The following is a 23,271-nucleotide window of genomic DNA, read 5'->3' as shown; positions in this document are numbered from 1 at the left end:
GTTCGGGGTGTCACAAAGGCAAATAATAATATCGTCCAAGTCCCTGGTTTGCTTGACATGTTTCTTTTCGCAAAAAGCTGGTTCATTCCAATTTTTGGTCATAAACCAGTGTTTTTGGTGAAACCAGTCCGTGTCCTAGTGCTAATTATGAAAGATAAATCAAAGCATCAATTTACATGTTTTTTTTCACTATTTGGTGCTGGGCTCAGTTCCAGTCACCCAGGAATAGCTGGGGTTTACTAAACATGGTGCAGACACTGTGCACACACTGGAGTTGAACAACTCCATTTCAAACATCTTCCATGCTCTGTTAAGATACCGTCACACGCGTTATGTCAAAACAAATGCAAACTTTCCACACGCAACTTAGAATTATTTTATCATTTCAGAAGCTCATACTCTTGACACCAAAAACACCACCATGCCCAAAACAAAACAAAAAAGACTTACATGGGAGCCAGAGTTGGAGCCAGAGAATCGCCGCGACCCGGAGCAGAGAGTGTCCTCGTATAAGGAGTTCTGTATTTGATGCGACATGACACAGATGACACACACGCTATATGCTCATCCTTCAGCACGTTTACATTTTGACATTTCTATTCAGTGGTAAGAAACCTCAGGCACAGCTAGATGTAAACTACTCGGGGAGTTAAAAAGTCGTCGACTGGCAGTGATCCATTTGAGATCCTTTGCTGTGTGGCCAAAAAGCCCCGAATCAGGTGCTTAAGAATGATCCAAATGTGTCCTAATGACTGGTGAGTCCATAAAAAGTCCATGAAATGCCGGCTATGATATGATTGACTGATCAAGTGTGATGTTGCCAAAAGAGTGTCTTCACAGAAGTGCAAGATGAGGGCAGAACTTTTCTTTTTTCATGTGTTTGTTTCATACAAACCTGGTAGGAACCAGTTGACCCCGGGTTCCTGCCAGTGGACACACCATTGAGGCTATACAAGTCAGAGGAGACGTAAGATGCCTGAAATAGGGAGTCCACATGTATCAAATAAAGGGTGAGTTTGGAATCAAGAAGACTTTAAGAAAACTTTAAAAGTGGACATCCACAAGTTACAAGAGTTCTGTGCCTTAACGTCTGTGACAGGCTTTTGTCAAAATACCCTTAAGGATAAAAAAAAAAAAAATACAGAAAACCTCTCACCCTCTTTTTTTTGCGAGGCTGGAATTAGCAACATGAAAAGAATTTCCCCAAAATGTGTAAAATACTTGGTCTGGTTGGTATGAGCACTTCAACCTGAGTACAACGCACCAAGAATTTAGAAAATCGGATTGATTGGTTCTGGAAAAATTTAGTTTTTAGTGTTGGGAAAAAAATTGCCATTTGTGGGGTTTTAGTGGGGAATCTTCTATAGAAAATCTGATCCAAAAACACCTTCAGATTTGAGTAAAACAGAATGACTTATTTCTCAAGACAGCTCCTTCAACCTTTCATTTCATCAACTACTCTGGAAACCCTCTGTCTGACTGACTTAAAAGTTTCAGTTAAAAATATCCACCAGTAAGCTCATAGGGGCCAAAATTTGGAGGGGTTCTCAAAATCGACGTGTCACAATTTCCAGGACTTTTCAAACTTGCCCTAAAAACTGGACTTAAATAGCATAAATGGAACATTATTCATGAGGAGAGTAGTGTGGGCAGTAGAATACGTCATGCACATGAGTCATCACTTGTTTTTGCCTGAATTTATTTGTTATGGAGGATTTTAGGGGCATTTGAAATGCTCATTCCATGTTTTTTTTTTTTTTAGAAAATTTCACAAAGATGGCAGCCGCCTCTCACATTGCTACTGGAATTAGTTTGTTTTGAGGTCACAGCACTGTCTCACTGCATACCTGGCCTCCTCGAGTGCCTCTCGTGTAAGGCCGATGTTACCTTTTGCTTTTGTTACCAGACGACTAGGGGTAGAACTACATTTTGAGCCTAGAGTCTACACGAGCCCCCGTAAAATAAAAGCATGTATTGTATTTTCACTTATGGAGGCAGCACTTAATCATCAAGCCGCCAAATTACACTTGGAGCACGAGGACCACCAAATATGTCCCCCTCATCAGTAGCCAACATTCTTAGCAAAAGATAATCTGTGCTTCCAAATCTGCTAAACTTTTGGTCTTGACACAGTACTGTTTCTGAGTAGTAGTCCATCCATGGCTTAAAATGGCAAGTCTTCTCCCAGTGGAGAAACTCGATCTGGGGGGCAGTATTATGGAATTAGCCACACGTTCCGTCACACACTCTTTTTCAGAAAACGGTGGCTCACAAAAGTGATTTTGTTCCCAACTATTACATACTACAGGGTTTGCACAGTCATGGAAAACCTGGAAAAGTTATGGAAATTGAAAATGCATTTTTCAGGTCCTGGAAAAGTTATGGATTTTTTTTAAATAACGTTTTGGAAAAATCATGGAACTATTGCGTGGACAGTATTTTAGATATGTAAAACAAATAAAATGAAGTAACGTGTGATTCAAATAAATGACTACAATTCAAATTGACACGGAAGTGCAACGTTGCACTTACTATACAGCGGTGTATGCCGCCAGACAGGAAATGCGACAGTTCACGACGTTGGCGAGGGTTCACTGAATGTGGATTTCAAAGACAATGCAATGCCAGAAAAGTGTAGCAGTGCATGGGGAAAAAAACAAAAAGGTTCCACACAAACCAACCTCTTTTGAAGTGAAGCTTTTGACTGAAATCTTGTAATACTTAATATCTTAAAATGTTTCTACAGGAGGTATTTATTGTCACAGTGTGAACATGGCACACCATTTTATATTAGTGAGCTCCTGAAATTTGGCATTGTTTGGCATTCACAAGTGCATCAGTGTCATTTAAGTGTTGTCAGTGCACCATCCTGTGGACAAAATTAGCAACAAAAGTTACTTTTATTGAAAAATAGCTGAGGATGTGTTCTACACCCCGCGGGCAGGATTGGACCCCCTGACGGGCCGGTTCTGGGCCGCGGGCCGTATATTTGACACCACTGGCATATACTGTATTAATCATTGCAGAATGTAAAATATCACTCAATTTCACAGTGGCAGTTCACGTCCTACAATAGTTAATCCAATCGACATAGACCAATGAGCATGAAAAGTTGTGCCGAAACAACACAGTCCTTGATGACGCGTTCTTTTGAGTGCCACTTACAGTATTGGTCACAGGGCAAATTTTATCAAACCAGGCCTATAGGATTATGTGTAATCCATCAAACAAACAAAAAGTACAAGGTCAACACTAGCTCATCGACAAGGAAACAAAATTTATGCACACACATTACACACAATGGGAAAGCACTCTTGTATTTTCCTTTTCACTACGAACGGCATATTCTGTTTTGTTAAAGTCTGCAATTTGGGAGTACAAGTTATTCATGTGTTAGTGTTTTTTCAAACCAAAACTCCACTGCGAACAATGGTGTTGTTGACATGTTTACGTTAAGCATAAGTTTGACAAACAGCTACTAACCCGGTTGGATAGAACACTGTACTCATCATCATGGCCATTCCTCTGCAAAGGACAAATACGAAAGTGATTTTTCCTCGTAGATTATTCAAGCCACAATCATTTGGCTTTTACATACATCCTTCTCTTTGTGCTTATGTTTCTTCTTTTTCTTGGATTTATGCAAAAGCAAGGATGAGCCCTTAAAAATGACAGAAAGAATGATATCAGTGTAAGGATGAGACACTGTTCATGAACAAATATATTATCATGCTATTGCAGGTTATTTTCCCAGCACAACATGTTAAGATCCAGAAACCCACACACATCAGGTCACACTGACCTATGGACAAAGATGAAACAATAACAGGTAGGTATGGGAATTGATAAGGATTTAGCAATTCCGAATCCCTCTCAATTCTCATTGATTCTCATTGGGTAAGGAAATGAAAAAAAACCATACAAATTAGATGATAGTTAACATCATTATCATTAATATGATAATACAAAAGATGTTTCTTCTCTGCATATTGGAAGTATTCCCCCTTTGAAGTGTAGCAGGTCACCCCAGTACCATCTTTTCGTGTGAAATATGGCCAAACTTTAGGCTGCTTATGCCTTGATGCCATGTAGTTAAAGTTCAGAACTAAAATACACTTGTTGCGTGTGACGTCATTACTCATTTTCGACGTAAGAGGAATCGATAAGCAGCATTTTGAGGCAAGCAAACAAATGATGACTAGGAATCCGATTCCTGAGAACCGGAACAAAAACAGGTTTTCGATTTTCATCCCTAATATTAGGATTAAACCAGTGATTCCCAATTACCAAAGGACTAATTATGAATTTATCTTTGTCCATCTATGTCAGTGGCGTATAGTGACAGGAAGAACAATTAAATGCTCTTCTATTAGATGGCAGAAGGTACAATAAACCTGATAGTCATACAATCAGCTTTGTGTTCAATTAAATAGGCCAAACTTCTGACTGAAACAGTTCCTGAGGTTATTATTATTATTTCAGTAATCCTCCTTTTTTGTCATATTTTCTAATGGTGGTTTGCTGTTAGAGATTTATAATGTAAAATGAGTGCCTTGAATCAATACGGGTTGGGAAACATTGGGTTAAACAACCAAAATAATGGCTAAAAAAAACAAAACACAGAAAACCACAAGGTTGCCAAATGTGAGATAGCCACAATCAGAATCAAGACAATTGGGTCACAGGGTGTTAATATAGTGCAAAAGAGCAGCATGACACTCAGTATTTTCTTAGTAGATAGCACAAATGTCACTATAAACCGGTTTTGGACTTATATACTAAGCTCAAAATAAATTTTACAGCCAGCCAGGACAGCCAGAAAAGAAAAACACAAAGCACAACACACACAATTATAATGTTATTGAAACCTCTCCATTCCACAGTATCAGGCTTACCCCTGCACCATAAACGGCGTCAAGATCGGACTGTACAAGAGATACAAAAACATCAACTTCTGTGCCAGACTCTCCTTCAAAAAGAAACGTTTTCCTATAATTGAAAACAGTTCCCAGATTTCTTAATAACATGTCTGTGACGTGCCTTGGTAAAAAATACCTCAAGAATCACGAATTACAAGAATTACGTTTCACTGATTTTTAGAGCCTCACTGAAATCAGTCTGTTTTGAGGGGTGGTTCAGTCTCATGCAAATGAGCTGCTGCTTACCCCACCATCTTCTACTCCGGTTATCAACATTATCCTGATGAGTAGCAGTGGAGCTACTTGTTAACTTACTTGATCCCATAGTCTTAAAAAAAAAAAAAAAAGGTGCACATGAGCCACCATAAAGATGGAGGCAGCATTTTATCACCAAGCCTGCAAATTAGATACATTCAAATAGTGTGCAGATGACATGATAATGTGTGTCATTGCAATGGCAGGTCTTCGTCCACAGCTGAGCTGCCGAACTGCTACTGTATGTCACAATCCGTCAAAATTCAGAACAGCTTGCTCACAGACACATTTTCGGAAACGGGCAGTTCATAAAACGCATACGTAAAGTGGGTAGTTACTCCAGAAACCCAACCGTTTGTATCCAAGCATTTAAAAAGTCAATTTTCCTTTATTATGTCATGTCAGTGAAACAGGTTTGTGCAGCATTTCAAGAGAATTATTTTTTTGCCTTTTGAAATCAAAAATCCTGACCATTCACACTGAAACAGGAAAATAAGTCTAAACTGACTTTAGAAGTGTTAAAAGCGTTTTGATACTGACCCTCACGCTGCCACGGCTTCCCACCGACATCCGCTCGTCGTCATCAGAAAGCTGTGTGAGAAAGAAGACAGATTTTAAGAAAGTTAGGATCGAGAAATTGTTCTCGATAAACATGGGAAGCCATCTCGAGACAGGAGGTTTCATATTTTTGCTTCTTTCTGGAGATGAGGATACAGGATGTAACATTTGTGTGTGTGTGCATATATATATGTATACATACAGTGGGTACAGAAAGTATTCAGACCCCCTTAAATTTTTCACTCTGTTATATTGCAGCCATTTGCTAAAATCATTTAAGTTCATTTTTTTCTCATTAATGTACACACAGCACCCCATATTTACAGAAAAAAATCAGATTTGTCCAAATGTTTGCAGATTTATTAAAAAACTAAAAACTTAAATATCACACAGCCATAAATATTCAGACCCTTTGCTGTGACACTCATATATTTAACTCAGGTGCTGTCCATTTCTTCTGATCATCCTTGAGATGGTTCTACACCTTCAGTGAAGTCCAGCTGTGTTTGATTATACTGATTGGACTTTATTAAGAAAGCCACACCCCTGTCTATATAAGACCTTACAGCTCACAGTGCATGTACACGGATATCCTGGACGACAACCTTCTCCAGAGTGCTCAGGACCTCAGACTGGGCCGAAGGTTCACCTTCCAACAAGACAATGACCCTAAGCACACAGCTAAAATAACAAAGCAGTGGCTTCAAAACAACTCTGTGACTGTTCTTGAATGGCCCAACCAGAGGCCTGACTTAAACCCAATTGAGCATCTCTGGAGAGACCTGAAAATGGCTGTCCACCAACGTCCACCATCCAACCTGACAGAACTGGAGAGGATATGCAAGGCAGAGGATCCCCAAATCCAGGTGTGAAAAACTTGTTGCATCATTCCCAAAAAGACTCATAGCTGTATTAGTTCAAAAGGATGCTTCTACTAAATATTGACTAAAGGGTCTGAATACTTATGGCTGTGATATTTCATTTTTTTTCTGTCAATAGGGGTGCTGTGTGTACATGAATGAGGAAAAAAAAGAAGACCTTAAATGATTTTAGCAAATGGCTGCAATATAACAGTGAAAAGTTTTAGGGAGTATGAATACTTTCCGTACCCACTGTGTGTGGGTACACATTTTTTTCCATACAGTACCAAATATTTTGCCATTTTGGTAAAACCAACACATTTTAGTAGCATTAACATAAAGGATAGCAAAAGACTGGATATATTTATGAATGCTGAGATGGAAACAAGAGGGAGGGATACAAACCATGTGTGTCTGCGAGGGGCGTGAGTATCGCTCACTGTCCTCCTGCATGGTGGGAGGAAGGCAGGGGGGGGTGAAGGGAAAAGGAGATGCAGAGTGAAGGAGACACGACAAAGACGCAGGTCACACACAGAAGATGGAGGTAGATTTGAAAGAGTTCACATTAAAGCACTTCATGATGCTAGACGGTCTCTTTGTGAAACGGTGTTTAAGACATTTGTTAACCACAATATGGTGTTGAAATAATCCCAAAGGTTCCCGTTGCTTTAATAAAGGTTTGTAATTGCTCACATCAAACACTCGACATTCTTTTATTAAACATTCCTGATACAGTTTCTAACTGCTGGAACTGTACAAAGACTGAGAACAATGCAGTACTCAGTTGTGGAACTATCGTGTTAAGCAGTTTTTCACCAATTCAGTTTTCCCAATTTTTTGGGACGTGGCTAAAACACGGGACCAGTTACGGACTTGGGGTCCAGCATCACCCTCTCTCACTTTATAAGAACTTGAGAGCCGTCGTTTGCAGCAGTAGTTGGCGCAACTGCAACGTACAGTTTGCTAGCTAGCTATACCCATAAGCCCCATAGACATCTTCCCATTGCAAAGTCCACTGGGGTGGCCGCATGATTTTGAAGCTTCAATTTATATAATAGATTTTTTCTTTAATCATTCAAATGATTCAATGTTGTTAAGGACACTCATTCCATGATGTGTAAAATTCAAAAGACAATTTTGACTTTACAAGAACTTTAAAACTTGCCAGAAGCTGTCTGTGATACATGGTCAAATAAATGTGTTAAGCACTGTATATTGGTGATCTCATTACAAAAAGGTTACATTGCTTTAGTCATGGTTAGTAATTGTTCACATCAAACAATCAACACACTACCTTTAAACTTTCCTGGTGAAATTTAAACCAAGTCATTCCATGAGATATTAGACACAGCAAATCCCATGCAGTTCACACCAAGAGGGCAGATGGTCATGCTGACTGGAAGCCAAATAGTCAACCCTGCTCCGTTAAGAGGATTTTTACAGAGGATCAAGCTTTGATTTATTACGATCTGTTATCCTGTAAAGGGGTGAACAAAACAATGAAAAAATCCAGACTGTAAATGCCACACACCCAAATTACAACTCAAAACAAGTATGGATGTAAACATGCATAGAAGCTAGTGAAAAGGCAGTGCCATCACAGTACAAAAATGGTACCATCCATTGCTCAATATCTCCCCATTTGCTGTCTGATCTGTCATCTGATTTGGAATTCAAGCCGTAATATTTCTAAAAAAACAAAAAACAAAACAAAAACAAAAAGTTAAATCATTCCCAATATTTACTTGCTTGAAGCACACGCTTTGAAGTAAGAAGCATACCTTCTGCACCTGAAAGATCTACACACCACCAGCAATTGGAGGGAGAGGAGAGAGAGATTAGAACATGTCAAAAAGAATGGAAACAGAAATACGCTAAAGAAACCCAGTCGGAAAAATGAATCAGCAGCAGCCATCAACAGATAAAAGCTGATGTTCAGATTCCAGTCGGGAACATCAAAAAACTCACTGAACAAAAAGAAAACGGGAGATGGAGATCCTGACTTAAATACAAATTCCCGTCACCACCGTAGGAAAGGAACCTTGACGCAAACCAAGGACTCCCTTTGCGCCCTTAGTGCCCGAACTGGATCACTGCTGGACAAAGCCCTGCTTCATGAGTAATTCAGTTGTGCATCGATTGACTTGCCCGTATGCGAGACCTGAATCCAAGTGAAGACTTCTGAGCATTGGTACATCCAATGCCACTCAGGTGCACTACTGCCGTTTACGGATCTCGGTGATGCTGCGATCCAGGTCTGGGAGCAATTACGGTTCGGCGTCTTGCCCAAGGACACTTCGACATGCGGACAGTTGGAGCTCAGATTTGAACTGGCGACCCTGCGGTCACTGGATGACCCGCTCTACCAACTGAGCCATAGCCGCCCAAAATGTGGAAAACGTGAAGGGGGGTGAATACTTTCTCGTGGCACTTTATTTACACTAACTTTGTACTGTACTGGGCTTTTTAGGTCATGAATAAAACTTACAAAACAATAGTTTTGTACTGCACAGTAATATATGGCCTCAAAAAAAAAAAAACTGCTTCAACATAACAGACATAGGTGCATAAGGCCTCTAAAAAAGTGCTTCAATGTAACGGACAATCGGCTCTATCAGAGGACCCGCCCGCCCCTATTCGTCCGTTCTATCGAGGTTCCAACGTATGGAAAAGCATCAGACTTTTCCCTTCTTATTGTTACACTTTTTTACCCCTCACAAAATTATGTTTATAGTACTCATAAACTTTGTTCTCATGTTGTGATTTTTTTTCCTGCCTTGCTCTTGTTCCATACAGCACAGATTTTTTTCTGCCAATATTCCCCAATATTTAGGGGTGGTGTCACAGCTGTAATAGCCCTGAGACGGGGTGTGAAGTTTCACACTCGCCACTCACTGTTGTGTGGAAAGCAAAGTCCCTTTACGACACACTTTCTACTTTGTTAAACATCAGAATACTTTGAATCTGGGATGCCACAATATTCTGCTATCACTGAGTTTTGTATAAAAACTCATGCCATGGGCTAGCTTGGCATGATCTCTGTGTAAAAAAGTCAATTTGTTACTGATGGTTTATAGCCAGGACCCATGAGGTCTCTCCTCATGAAAGCTTACTGTGGCAGGGCCAAGGCCGATCGCCAATGTTAAGCTACGCTAAGCCACTTTTTCCATTCCAAGCTGAAGATCGTGTATTGAACTCAAGTCATGATGATCTATTTGATAAGTTTTAATATGAATATGGAGAATATTTTCCTCTTGATTTCACTGTAGTTTCATTCATGCCTCTAAAATCCCTCCAGATTGCAAGTTGCTGCCATTTCCGTCCCATCGATTCCACACTTAAAATAAATTTACTAGTACTACCTCTGTTGTACTGTATGCTTGCCCAATAAATGGATTGACTGCTTTGTAATTCCGGCTTTCGGGAGCAGATTTGTCACTTACCCCCTTTACGACCTCATTAACACGCTCCTCGATAGCACAATTGCCCTTGCGAATCCAATGTTCTGGCTCACGTTCTGTTAGGTCAAGCCTGTACCAATGAGCTACTGTAGACAAGTTGCAAGTTCAAGAATGTGTTTGTCCTGAATCAGCCATTTGGGTAGTGAAGGTCAGTGTCTCAGATTTTTGCACTGTTGCACTACCGATACAAAAATAATATGGGGGTCAAAATTGGGCAGCAGGCAGGCCAGGCACCCACTGTTGGTCTTTCAGCAATCCTATAGTTTTATTGTGGTTTTACTAGGTCATGATACTATTTATAATAGTCATGATAGTTAAAGGCTGTGTTTGGTCCCAAATAATGACACCAACCTCACCATTGATCGCTCAGTGCTCCTATTTTATTGCTATTGTCTTATATTTTCCATACGATTTAGCAGTTTCTCAAATTTTGGGACTGGGGGTCGGGGTCACCAAGCCCGACAGAAACTCCGACAAAACTATTGCTTATCTGCGTCTGGACACTAATTAGCTCGAAAGCCAAGTGCCCACATAAGCCCATTCATGGAATAAATTGAACAATCATTTCATCATGTTTGTACGTATGCTACATATCAAACTCACCGTGCTGACCTTTTTGACAGAGGGGCTCCGAGGGCGCCTGGTGAGGGCCGCCCTCAGTCTCCTCCCTGCAAGGAGACGCCCGGCCGTTTTTGTAGACATCAGGGTACCAGGATAAGCCGCATCCTTCAACAGTCAGTAGGTAAGAACATGGCCAATCGGACAGATTGCACCCTGAAGTGAACGTAGCTATTTAACTCCCACCAGGATTCAAGAAACCAATTTAAATCCAATAGAAAATCAATACTCCATCCTCCATTGTGTCCAGGTCTTCAATGTTTGATAAAGCATCCATTACCAAACACCTGACAGTAGCTGCCATGCGTTAGCCCCATTGCTCATGTCAACAACATGAATTGAGTGCAAAACTGCAGCTTGGACCAAGGAGAGCAACCTGCTAAGCTACTTTAGAACTGAGTTAAAGGATTTAACGGACACACACACAGACAGACAGACAGACGCACACACAACAACAATGGTCAGTAATCCCGTGCATATGACTTCAGCACCTGGGCTTTGACCGAATACAAGAATACTATATCGCTCCGGAGTAGACTGCATACAGTATTAAGAACATACGCACGCCGAATTTGCTATCACAAAAAGGCAGCGCTCACATTTACGGCATTGTAATGCCTAAGCTACGTTAGGGGTGGTAACGCTTTATAGTTAAGTTGTAGCAAGAGGAGGGCAGAGGTCTGTCTACATGTATGAGATTACTTCACACTAATAATAGACAGCTAGAAAAAGTCCCCTGTGGTACAGATCAGACGTACTAAACCAGAGGGAAAAAACACCCCAAAACAAGCAGGGAAGAACATAAGTACGCAGAATTTTAAACGTAATAGCATTAAATACAAGCACTGCCACTGACAAGTTTACTTGATGTTTGCATCCAAATGTTTAATTCCCATACTACATATTAAAGCATAATAAATTAAAAATGGAACACTATTTAAAAAATCTGACGTGATTGAGACCTGCGTACGTAAATCACTCTCCTAGCACTTGCACAATGAATACATAGATACTGTGCTTAAGTTAACCACATACTGTGATGCGAAACCCTAACCAGTTAGCGAGAGTTAAATATATATGATGACTGACGATGATTTGTTTGTGATGAGACTGTGATAGGGCAGTACGGTGGATTGAGTGATTAGTGCATCTGCCCCACAGTTAAGAGAGTCTGGGTTTGAATCTTGGCTTCGGCCCTTCTTTTATTGAGTTTATATGTTCTTCCTATGCTTACATGGGTTTTCAACGGGTACTGCAGCTTCCACCCATATTTTCAAAACATCCATGTTAGGTTACTTAGAGACTAAATTGTCCATTGGTGTGAATATGAGTGTGAATGTTTGTTTGTCTATATGTGCCCTGCAATTGGCTGGCGATCAGTCCGGAGTGTACGGCACCTCTCACCCAAAGTGAACTGCCATAGGCTCCAATTACCCATGACGCTGATGAGGACACGCAGTATAGAAAATGGATGGACAGAACTCCGTGATCGAGCCTAATTCAAATGTTAGTCGCTATAAGCTTTTTTACTAACACTGTTGTTTTTCTGCCAATAACTTGAAAAATAACAATTGAAACACTACTCTTAGCTTCTTGCAATGATTACTAAAATTTGTTTAATTCTAATTCATAAAGCTCTACCATTTTGCTTTTATAAAAGATAAAGGTCCAATTATGCGAGCCAACTGCATTTTTGTTCTGTTTACCTCTTTTTGTTGCCTCTCAAGTTCCCTCATGCGGATCTCTCTGGCTTCTGCCCTCGCTGCCCTCTTTGCTGCCAGTCTGGCCTCAGCCTATAAGAGGGGAACAGGAAAAAAAAAGAAAAAGGACGACTTTTTAAATGGAACATTTTATTTATACATTCGTACATTTGTACATTCATACAAAAAAAGTGACCAGTCATCCATTGTCATTGATCTCTTTACAGTACAGCAGAACCATACTTTAATATTGCGTCTATAAACACTAAACGGAAAATTGAAGGATGTATTTATAGTCCCGCTTTGACAACATGGCCATTGCTCCATTCAGCAATGAGTCAAACGAAGAGCCTTTTCCTTAAAAGGACCTATCAAAGCGTGACTTGTGTGTGCGCCTCAGAGAATGTGTAAGTGTTTCCTTCCTCTAACATTGTGGTAGACGTGCGTAGCTACATCTTGTTTGCCTCGAGGCAGCGGCAGAGCAACCCCTCCTTTTATTGCATTAATGCATTTCCTCAACGTCAGTCAGCATGACCAAGCAACAGGAACACACAACTACAAAGTACCAGAAACTGCAAATATACTTTGTATATTTTCTGGCTTTACATTTCAAAGAGGACATTTTATGGAAAATTGGCTTTTTAATTGCTTGTATACAAATAGTTTGGTTTCTGGGTTGCCTGCCCACCCTGCAAGTGTGAAATGACAGCCACTATCATGTCACAGCTAAACAAAGCATCGTGGTGTCGACTCGGACGCAGAGATTAGCGTTATTAGTGTTAGCTTCTGATAACAGACACAGAAGCACATGATATACTGTAACATTCCATGGTAGCAGTCCCTAGCATAGCCTGCACATTTGCAAAGTACTGTTGCTCCTTTTAAGTAACGAAGGAAAATGGTAGGGTGTGCAGTGCCACATGTAACACAATACAACAATATGTGTCATGACAGGCGGTAAATGGCGATGAAAGTGGCTTTCTTCTGAACGTCAACTCACATTTGTAAGTGGACTATGCCCGGATGTACCCACCCAACTTGTGCTTTTCCAAGCAAACATGCTTTTTTTTCTAATTACACAAAATATCAAAACATGTTTGTGACTTGTTTTAACTCAACCAATAACTACTACTACGGCTATTTGTAATACTGGTTTGTCACCTATTTTAAGCTTGCTTGATAGAATAAACAGAAATATACCGTACGCGTCCCTCATTTATCAGCAGCTCCATGGCATAACTACCGGGAAAAGAGTGACTCTTCTAGGGAGGGGTAATAGGGCAGCCAAAATTAACCTAACTAGGCCAAAAGACATGGCACTGCATATTTTCTTTTGCCTCCATCATAGCTATTTATATTGACCTAAATCGACTAAAATGGATCTGATTCGGCACTTTCAATAGGGTGACTCCTCCAGGGGGCAAATGAAGACAAAGGTACAATTTTGGGACCATGTCAAGATCTCAAGTAGGCTACAGTTACAAAAAGCACCAAATAAAACATATCTACAGAAACGCTGACTATGAATCCATAGTATTCCATGTGCCACTCCCCCTCAATTTAATACAATAAATCTTATCATTATTCAGTGATTTACTGTCCTGTAACGATGTTTTCCGTCAAGGAAGTTTAATCTGGGAAACGGAAGTGAAGGTACCCTAGTTCAACAAGACCAAACTGAAAACATGGGAACAGCTGTGGGACTTTTCACCCCTGCAATCAGCAAATGTGCAGACTAAATCAGGTCAGAAGGACTAAAATAAACAATTTGGAAGCAGCTCACTAGTCACAACAAGAAAATACAATGCAAGACTATATCAACATACGTTCTTTTGATTACTTTACATGTCAGCCAGGCTCGGGCCACACGTTGACCTTGTTTCCTAAAACTTTCCTATGAAGAAGACAAACTATTGATGCTGCACTTTCCTAAAAAGAAGACAAACTCTTGATGCTGCACTTTCCTAAAAAAGAAGGCAAACTACTTAAGTTGCACCTTACTAAAAAGAAGGTAAACTATTGAAGTAACACTTTACTAAAAAGAAGTATGCAATTTCCTAAAAAGAAGAAAGTAATGAGGTCACACTTCCCTAAACAAAAGACAAACTATGGATGGTGCACTTTAAAAAAAAAATAAGACAAAATACTGATGTTGCCATTTTCCGTGGCCCAAAACATGGGGCGGGCGGTCGGGCATCCATCCCTCCATTTTCTGAGCCGCTTATCCTCACAAGGGTCACAGGCGTGCTGGAGCCTATCCCAGCTATCTTCGGGCAGGAGGCGGGGTACACCCTGAACTGGTTGCCAACCAATCGCAGGGCACACATAAACAAACAACCATTCGCACTCACATTCACACCTAAGGGCAATTTAGAGTCTTCAATTAACCTACCATGCATGTTTTTGGGATGTGGGAGGAAACCGGAGTGCCCAGAGAAAACCCACGCTGGCACGGGAAGAACATGCGAAGTCCACACAGGCGGGGCCGGGATTTGAATCCCCGGTCCTCAGAACAGTCGGACACCGTGCCAAAACAAGGGGTATCACAAAAATACACATATGTTGCACTTTACTGAACAGAAAACATTTAAAATGGCAAATATTGTTGAATATTGAGTTTTACCTTTTGTATTTTTTGTTTATTTGAGAATCTTTCATTTAATCAGAGAATTTACATGTTCCCGTAATCTTCCGCCTGCAGTGTACAGGATGACAGTCAGGCCCAATATGCACAGTTTATTACTGGAATGTCAGAACACCTGAACCTACAGAGCACCATCCACTTCCTCAAGCTATGGGTGAAACCCGGCTCGGGCAAATAAACAGGAAACAGTTTGCGATAACAATTTGAAAAGATGGTGTCATTAGGAGGAAGTAAACTCAAAATGGACCACGTCCTTTTAAGGAGAAACGGTTTTGGCTGGCTGAGGTGGACGCAAGTCAGGAAATAGACCAGCAGGAACTGTGTAGCCTACAGCACATTGCCATATGGTCCTGAAAAACAGAATCTTACGGTTTCAGTTTCTATTGACTAATGTGGACATGACCTTTATTTGTCCCTCACAATAATGATTAACACGCTGTATTTGCATGGATGGCTGGATGGATTTGCATGAAGGACTGATGTTCTTTGGCTTGTTCTCTATATATGGCTGCTCTTCCCCATCTTCACCACCAAACCCCTCCAGAGTAATCCACTCTTCACACTCTTAAAAGTGAGCTGCTGAGCTTCCTCAGTGAGACAGCGCAGACAACCTGGCATTTTAAGCCTCCCTTTAGTTTATTTGTTCTCAAAAGTGAAGCAGCTGATGCGGCGTACATAAAAAATGCGGGAGTGTTATTTTTCCACACTTCTTCAAGTATATTGGACTTTCCCAGGCCAAAAACACTGCTATCATTTTCCCTGTAGGTTAGGGTGTTTTACACACATATGACTTACACTTTCCACAGATTAAAAAAAACAACAAAAAAAAACATTTATTGAAGCTGCAGGCTGCAGCAAATGGGTTCTCTTGTTCATAGTATATCCTTAAAATGATCTATGTTTGACGCGAGCTTTCGCTCACTTTAGAAGGTCGTAGTCAAAAAAATATTGGCAATTTAACGTTGCCAATCTGTCCAAGATAACTACTTCTGATTGGGGGTCATTTGGGGAAACTCCCTCGTCAGAGACTGTCAAAGTGAGAGCACATAAATCCACCCAAAACGGCTATTTTAAACCAAAATGGTAGACCTCCTGCTCAATTTCATTTATGGGTCTTCTTTATGGCCTTGAGGCTTTCTCATGTATCCGAATTTGAAAGACCAAGTCCACTGAATTTCGTGTTGAGAAGTGGAACTGGTGTGGGGGCGATTTTTTTTTTATTCAATGGGACACTCCTGAGGGAATCCACCGCCCACAAAATGGCAGCTTCAAACCTGCATGGGCCCTTGAGACTTTTTCGTGCATTCTGTTATCATAGATGTGTCCACTGAATTTTGTGTTGCTCAATGAAACTGATGGAGGGGTGATTTTTTTTTTCCAACTTTCCATGGGATACTACTGAGGGAATCTGCCAAAAAATGTCAACTTCAAACCAAAATTTCCCCATGTTTTAATGCACCACATACACCTATCTCTGGAGTGCGGTGGGTCGTGGAGGTGGGGGAGGGGGGGATATTGCTGTTAGGCAGCAGTGCCTGGCAGCCCTGCCCCCACCCCCTGGGCTCACTGACCTCTCCAGATTTTAATGCACCACACCACTCGGGGGGGGGGGCACTGATACATGGGGTCGGGCCAATGACTGCCAGTCGGGGACTGGGTGGCCGGTTGTCGGGGCGCCTCGGTGGGGCCGGCGGACCGCCCTGTGTCCCTCGGTGTGGGACATGTCCCGTCCGCCAGGCTGCTCTCAGGTGGACCCCTGGGCCTGATCCCGCCCCTCGGTGATTGGGTGGGGTGCTCCGCCGCCATGGTGCGGCCACAGCAATTACAGGACACTTCTGTCAGTCTTTGTGCATGTAAAATGGTATCAATTCACTTGCATGTATTCGCAGACATACAACCCTAGGACTCTTTCACTGGGTGTGGGATCACGCACTTACTGCGACAAATAACTCATGAATATGCAAATCGCTTGTGTATCCCTTCATTTATACTCTCGTCCTCTAGACTTTTATAATTCACATAATTAATGCCACCACACTTCAGTTGTACAGTCTGCCACCACACTTCAGTTGCACAGTCGGGTTCACGACCCTTGTCCTGAATGCTGCTTCTCCTGTCCTTGTCCTGTTCTATCTTGCTACAGGGTGTAGCACTACAGCCCCATGCAACACTCATATTTAATGTTTCATTGTTGTAGATAATGTAATGATTTACTTCTCTCACCCAGTTTACAATTAGTGCTTTGTCTTTGTTTCTCTCCCCCTTCTAGAAACTTTGTTCTGTTCAACTGACCAAGTATGATTCACATTAAACCTCAATTATAATACCACAGCGGAAGCTTAAAAGCTCCACTGTGACACAGTGGAGCATAAAAGGGATACAGATTTTCCATTCTGCTTGATCTAACAGCCAAACAGGACAAAAAATAAATGAATACATTTAATTTCGTGATTATTAGGTCCTCAAGAATTTTCTGTGCATTCATTCGGTTATGACACATACTTGTCCACTGAATTTTGTGTTGATTGGTGAAACGAGTGTGAGGGGCTTATTTTGTCTAACTTTCCAAGGAAAAAATGGACCCTCGCAGCCCTTTTTTAATAATGAATCATTGAAATTATAATAAAATTTTGACTGGATGCTCCGCTCCTATTACGTGACATGGCCATAAAAATATTAGCAATTTAGCGTCACCCATATTTCTAGGATACCTGCTTCTGATTCTGATTTGGGTAAATTCAGCAGTTGTCAAAAGTAGGAACTCTGGAGTTCGCCCTAAAATGGCTGCTTAATTCTAAACTGTTCAATTACAGTCAGACTTCAGACAAAGTTCATGTTAATTGGTGAAACTGTTGTCGTGGACTCATTTTTCCTCTAAAAACATTTCCTCAGGGTTTAATTCATTTAAGAAACCCAACAGCCATTAAAAAAATTCCCATAATGTGTCCCCTATTAAGGACAACAACATGAACGCACGGGTTAAGGTCTACAATACTAGAACAAACATTTTCAAGAAAGCAGAATAGCTTTCCACTCCCACCCCCTTCCAAACAAACCTCCTCTAAAACCAGGGTGTTGCGACAGCTGATCATTTCAGGATGCTATTTTTAAACACTTTAGCAGCACAGGCCAACTCATCAGGATGGTTGGACCACCACCCAGTTAGTCACAAGTGAGGGACTTAACTTCTCTGCCACTTAAAAAGCATGGAAGCTTTGCTACTGCTCTCGGGACAGAAAAACTCCCAAAACTACTCAAAGAAAGGATTATTTCTAATTGTTCTGTTAGTTTCTTTTGTGCATGGTCGCAGTTGTTGCGAATAACTGGCTCGGGAAACAAAGACAATGACATTTTTGAGTATAGATTATTTCTAGCCGTTCTGTTCATTTTTATTATATACAGTGCCATTATTGTGAAAAGCTGGCTTGAGTGGTCGCTTAACCAATTTTGCCAGGCCATAGCCCACTTCTTCAAAGCATGCCAGTGGGTAGTATAGCCTCAGCGATGCCATTATCTTTGTGGAAATATTTTTTTACTGGATTATTTCTAGCCATTCTGTTCATCAGGCCTGTGAATATTCTCATTCATCCAGGTCATTTCATTCTCAGGGCATTGAATCTGTCGCAACTTTCTAAGACAACCAGGACAGTCCAGCTGCGGTTGATTCAATGCCTTGAGACTATCCACCTCATCAGATTAAAGATAAAAACTAATAACAGTGCCAAAACCCCTCAACTTGCCCCAAACTGTATTAAGCACGTTTAGAAACAGCCGCTTGCAAATTGTGCCAACTGCAGCATTGCATTACTGTGGTAATCCAGCAAATTGTGCAAGTTACTACATGTGTTTTTCCTATTAACAGGAACATCAATTTCATCACTGGTGGCTCATGTTTAAATGAGCTGCATAAACATCTATCCCTCCTGTTACATTGCAGATCAAATTGAACTATTTTAATGTTAAACAACATTTTAAAAATATTTAAAAAAAAAAGCAGGATAAAAGTTATGCTCATTTTAGTATAAATTGATACACAACTGGGCGGCACGGTGTACGACTGGTTAGAGTGTATGCCTCACAGTTCTGAGGACCGGGGATTCAAATCCCGGCCCCACCTGTGTGGAGTTTGCATGTTCTCCCCGTGCTTGCGTGGGTTTTCTCCAGCCACACCGGTTTCCTCCCACATCCCAAAAACATGCATGGTAGGTTAATTGAAGACTCAAAATTGCCCGTAGGTGTGAATGAGAGTCTGAATGATTGTTTGTTTATATGTGCCCTGCGATTGGCTGGCAACCAGTTCTGGGTGTACCCCGCCTCCTGCCCGATGATAGCTGGGATAGGCTCCAGCACTCCTGCGACCCTTGTGAGGACAAGCGGCTCAGAAAATGGATGGATGGATGGATGATACACAGCTGCATTTGAAATTTAGTTTACTCTATATTGCAGACTTCTTTAAATGTAAAAGTGTCTTTAGACAGGGAGAAAATGACTTTCTGCAGTAAATAAAATGTTAATATTGATAAATTGGCTTTTCGGGTAACTCATATCCCGCTAACTCCAGCAGAACTAGAAACAATGACTGTCGACCAGGGAGTCAAAATTCTTCTGAATAGTTAGGCACAGATGTATTATTAATTATTGTTATTATTATTATTATTATTTATTATTATTAATTGGTTGGCGACCAGTTCAGCGTGTACCCCGCCTCTCGCCCGAAGATTGCTGGGATAGGCTCCAGCACGCTCGTGACCCCAGTGAGGATAAACGGTACAGAAAAGGGAAGGACGGATGGTATGTATTGTATGTTCTGGGCCAAAACTAGATGACTTTTGTTGCTAGTTTCAAGCTTGGTACAAATAGCTTTCTTTCAGCATGATTAAAACATTTGTTTATTTTTCCCTCAATGAGAACACCAGCATGTGTTCGAGGTCAATACGAGATGGTTTTTGCCACTCATTTTAAGCTTGAAACATAACAACTAGCTTCAGGGATGATCAGAACAAATTGTTGTTTGTCACTTAATGGCCTGGATCGCATGGGAGGTTTTTGCTGTGGAATGGACAATACTGAATGAGTTCTGTCACTCATTTCGGGCTTGAAAGACAACTAGCTTCGGGGATGCTCTAAACAATTTATAAACGAATAATGAACTTGATGATTTTTATCACTCATTTTAAGCTTCAACATAAAACTCACTTTAGGGATGCTCAAAACCAATTGGTTGTTTTTCACCTATTAGTCTGGGTCACATTCTCTTCACTGAGAAGGACAATATTAAAAGAGTTTGATGACTTATTTCGGGCTTGAAAGACAACTAGCTTTTGGGACGATCAATGCAATTGGCTGTTTTTCACTTAATATGAGAAAATACATGATGAAATTCAAATCCCGCTGACGTGCGTATAAGTATAAGCGATAACTGTCAACCAGAATGTTTGCTCTGACTCATATCAGGAGCCAATATTAGATGACTTTGTGACTCGGTTGGTGCTCTAAACACATAACTAGCTTCTAGGACAATCCAAACAATTGGTTGTTTTTCACTTAATAGGAGAAATGAATGCAATGTTTGAATTTTGTCCCTCTTTTCAAGCCTGACACATATGACTCACCTCTCTGGCTATGAGGTTTAAGGCATCGTCCTCAGCCGTGGATCTCTCCTTGTTGCTGTTTCTTTTCCGTCCCGTGCCCTGGGTGCCCATGTTTGAATCCACGGGAGGACTTATCGTAATACACACGACGCGGTTCCGGGGGGTCGCGCTTGGTCCGACGATGCGTGCCCACCCCACGCCAACAAAAGAGGAACTTTCCGTAAGGCTTAACTAATCGCCCAACACGTCGACTTCAGACGAGGACATAAAACAAGAACGTGTCAACGTCACGCATCCGTTGTTCACGCGTCTTCCTGTTGTTCGGTATCCACTCTCGCGCGCGACCATATCCATTTAAAATGTCCGCATCTTCCCCACGTGAGAAGGCACTTTCCTTTCCAGAGGTTTACCACCCGACCCGACAATGAACACAACTTAAACCTACGCTATTATTTAGAAACAACGGCAATAAAATAATTCCTAGCGCTTGAGTTGCGAAGTTGAAAGTGGAACTCCGCCGTCGAACTTCACTTCAATGTCGTCACTCCAAGCGCGCTGCCTTCAGGGGACGTGGGAATACGCCAACGTCGTCGATTGTTTGACACGCCACCATGCAACCAAACACGGTACGCCGGAAAAGTAAATCAAGTGACGTCAGTGTGATGCAGCTAAAATACTGCGTCATTATTTTACTTTTGCACTCCTGTCTAGTGCAGTTTACATTCGAAATAAGTTAATTTGTCGTGTTGAATTTCAGGAGATACTTCACGCGTGTTGACTACAATGACACCTGGAGTCACAATTGGTACACGAGTCTACGCGATAGAAGGTCCCTGTTGTCTTAATATTTCCCACGGCAAATGAACGCAGCACTCGCTTCTATTTTTAAAGATCATCATCGCCACCAACTTCTAAAATAAGACATGCTCTTCTTAAAGAAGCAGTACGATAAAACCGCAATAATTGGGATCCTAACTTAGGCAGTGTCCATCCAAAGTTGCCATTTTTATCCGAATGGAGGCGTAATTATTCATCATATCTGACGTCAGACACTTGAAGAGTCCGAAATGTTGTAGCCAGTGAGAGTAATATGAATGCAATGTCGCTCTCAAGTGTCCATTTTGTGCAAGTGCAATGCTTGGATCTGCATAAAATATAGTCAAGTACATACACATACAGTACAGTAGTAAATAGGCCTGTTAAGGAGTAACGTTAAACAGACTAGGAGCAATGTGGCATGTTTAGGTGCATGTCTGATTATTTTAAGAGGAAGTGAGGTAGAACATTCCATATTTGTGTCAACATCTGATCGTCTGAAACGATATAAACACTCTGCATTCTTTAGATAGTGATGACTGCTAATGTCTCTACTCGAGTGCATGTCGTCTATGTTTAACATTTATTTTGAACTATGAAAAATACAAAATATTCTATAGCAAGGAATTTTGCTCACATTTGACCCAGCTCTCTCTCTCTCTCCCTCTCTCTCTTTCTCTCTCTCTGTTTGCAGAGTACAAACAAAAACAAGTACGAACATGTTGATAAATCTGTGCGTGCACACTTGGTGAATGAGGCCCAACGTTCTTTTATGTATTCAGAAGTGTAACTAGGAGTCTAACCATTTCAAAATCTCAGACAAACTAATAGATTGTGTCACAAGGTGGCACTTTAAGGTCATATTTGGAAAAAAATACGTCATGTTTGAGAATACAGCATAATGGCACATGACCAGAGAAAGACCATCACAAGCATCGGCTTTAGAAGGAGGAAGTGATATGATATAGTTACACATTTCCCCCCAGTAATATAATGGATTACAAATTCATGAATGTTGTAATGTAATTATGTAATCTTGTTGCATGTAACTATTTACTCCCAAACACTGGTAGTCGTAATAGTCATAGTAATAGTAGTAGGAGTATGTAGCAGGAGGATGAGGAAGTAATATATAGTAGGATATGGTGGTACTACTTGTACTAATTGTAGTAGTAAGAGTAGGTAAAAGTAGTGATAGAAGTAAGTGGTAGTAGTAATAGTCATAGTAATAATATGTCGTAGTAGTCTTCACAGTAGCAATGGGAAGTAGTACTATGTAGTATGTAGAAGTATTAGTAGAAGAAGTAGGCGGTGGGACTGGGAGTATTTGCCGAAATAGTAGTAGTAATACTCTTTATTAGTCGTAGTCGTTGTGATTGAAATATTGGTAGTAGTACTGCTAGATAGGGTTAGTAGTTGTAAGGTATAGAAAAGTGATGAGGAGTCTAAGGGCCAGTGACTGAGAGGGGCCCTACTTGTAAATAGTAAACAGTATGAATTGGTGAACCCAAAATAGGGATATTTGTGAACAACATCCTCCTAACAATGGAACACACGAGCGGCAAAAACCTTGTACAAAGGTTCTGGAGGACTTCACATAATTCCAAGCCATAAAACCTTGGAAAATAACCTTGCCCTAACTACAGGTATAAAACGAACAAATGCCAGAATAATGAGATAATATTGTATAGCGAGAACAGTGGGCAGGACAGTTATTTGTGCATATGTGTAGCCAGAAGCTACGTTTAGTATCGGTACAGTCTCTTCTCTCTTCTCTCTGTTTAGATAAGAAGAGTGCAGAAGATGGAGGAGATGAGCACACAGGAGCTTTAAACCTCACTGAGGTCAT

General features: G+C 40.9%; 1 protein-coding gene across 36 annotated transcripts in view; it reads right to left on the bottom strand.

Annotated features, from left to right (window-relative positions):
* Window positions 1–21,221, bottom strand: part of lrrfip1a (leucine rich repeat (in FLII) interacting protein 1a) — a 46,021-nt gene extending 24,800 nt beyond the window's left edge. For 3 of the 36 annotated variants that reach the window (XM_061793418.1, XM_061793423.1, XM_061793434.1), the window contains exons 1-11: window positions 20,628–21,211; window positions 12,378–12,464; window positions 8,374–8,391; window positions 8,210–8,281; window positions 6,998–7,039; window positions 5,715–5,765; window positions 4,896–4,925; window positions 3,599–3,661; window positions 3,484–3,525; window positions 896–976; window positions 451–519 (exon numbers count right to left, since the gene is read on the bottom strand). In XM_061793418.1, coding sequence (XP_061649402.1) covers window positions 451–519; window positions 896–976; window positions 3,484–3,525; window positions 3,599–3,661; window positions 4,896–4,925; window positions 5,715–5,765; window positions 6,998–7,039; window positions 8,210–8,281; window positions 8,374–8,391; window positions 12,378–12,464; window positions 20,628–20,717 — 645 coding nt within the window. In that variant the 5' untranslated portion in view covers window positions 20,718–21,211. Of the gene's footprint in view, window positions 1–450; window positions 520–895; window positions 977–3,483; window positions 3,526–3,598; window positions 3,662–4,895; window positions 4,926–5,714; window positions 5,766–6,997; window positions 7,040–7,886; window positions 8,128–8,209; window positions 8,282–8,373; window positions 8,392–10,656; window positions 10,828–12,377; window positions 12,465–20,627 lie in introns of those variants that run through there. The other 33 variants (XM_061793422.1, XM_061793424.1, XM_061793432.1 and 30 more) reach the window with 30 other exon arrangements.
* Window positions 21,222–23,271: the final 2,050 nt, after the last annotated feature.

This window comes from Phyllopteryx taeniolatus, chromosome 12, assembly GCF_024500385.1.
Source record: "Phyllopteryx taeniolatus isolate TA_2022b chromosome 12, UOR_Ptae_1.2, whole genome shotgun sequence".
Lineage (NCBI taxonomy): Eukaryota > Metazoa > Chordata > Actinopteri > Syngnathiformes > Syngnathidae > Phyllopteryx > Phyllopteryx taeniolatus.
Note: the sequence above shows the minus strand (reverse complement) of the source record. Positions and strands in the feature narration are given on the sequence as shown.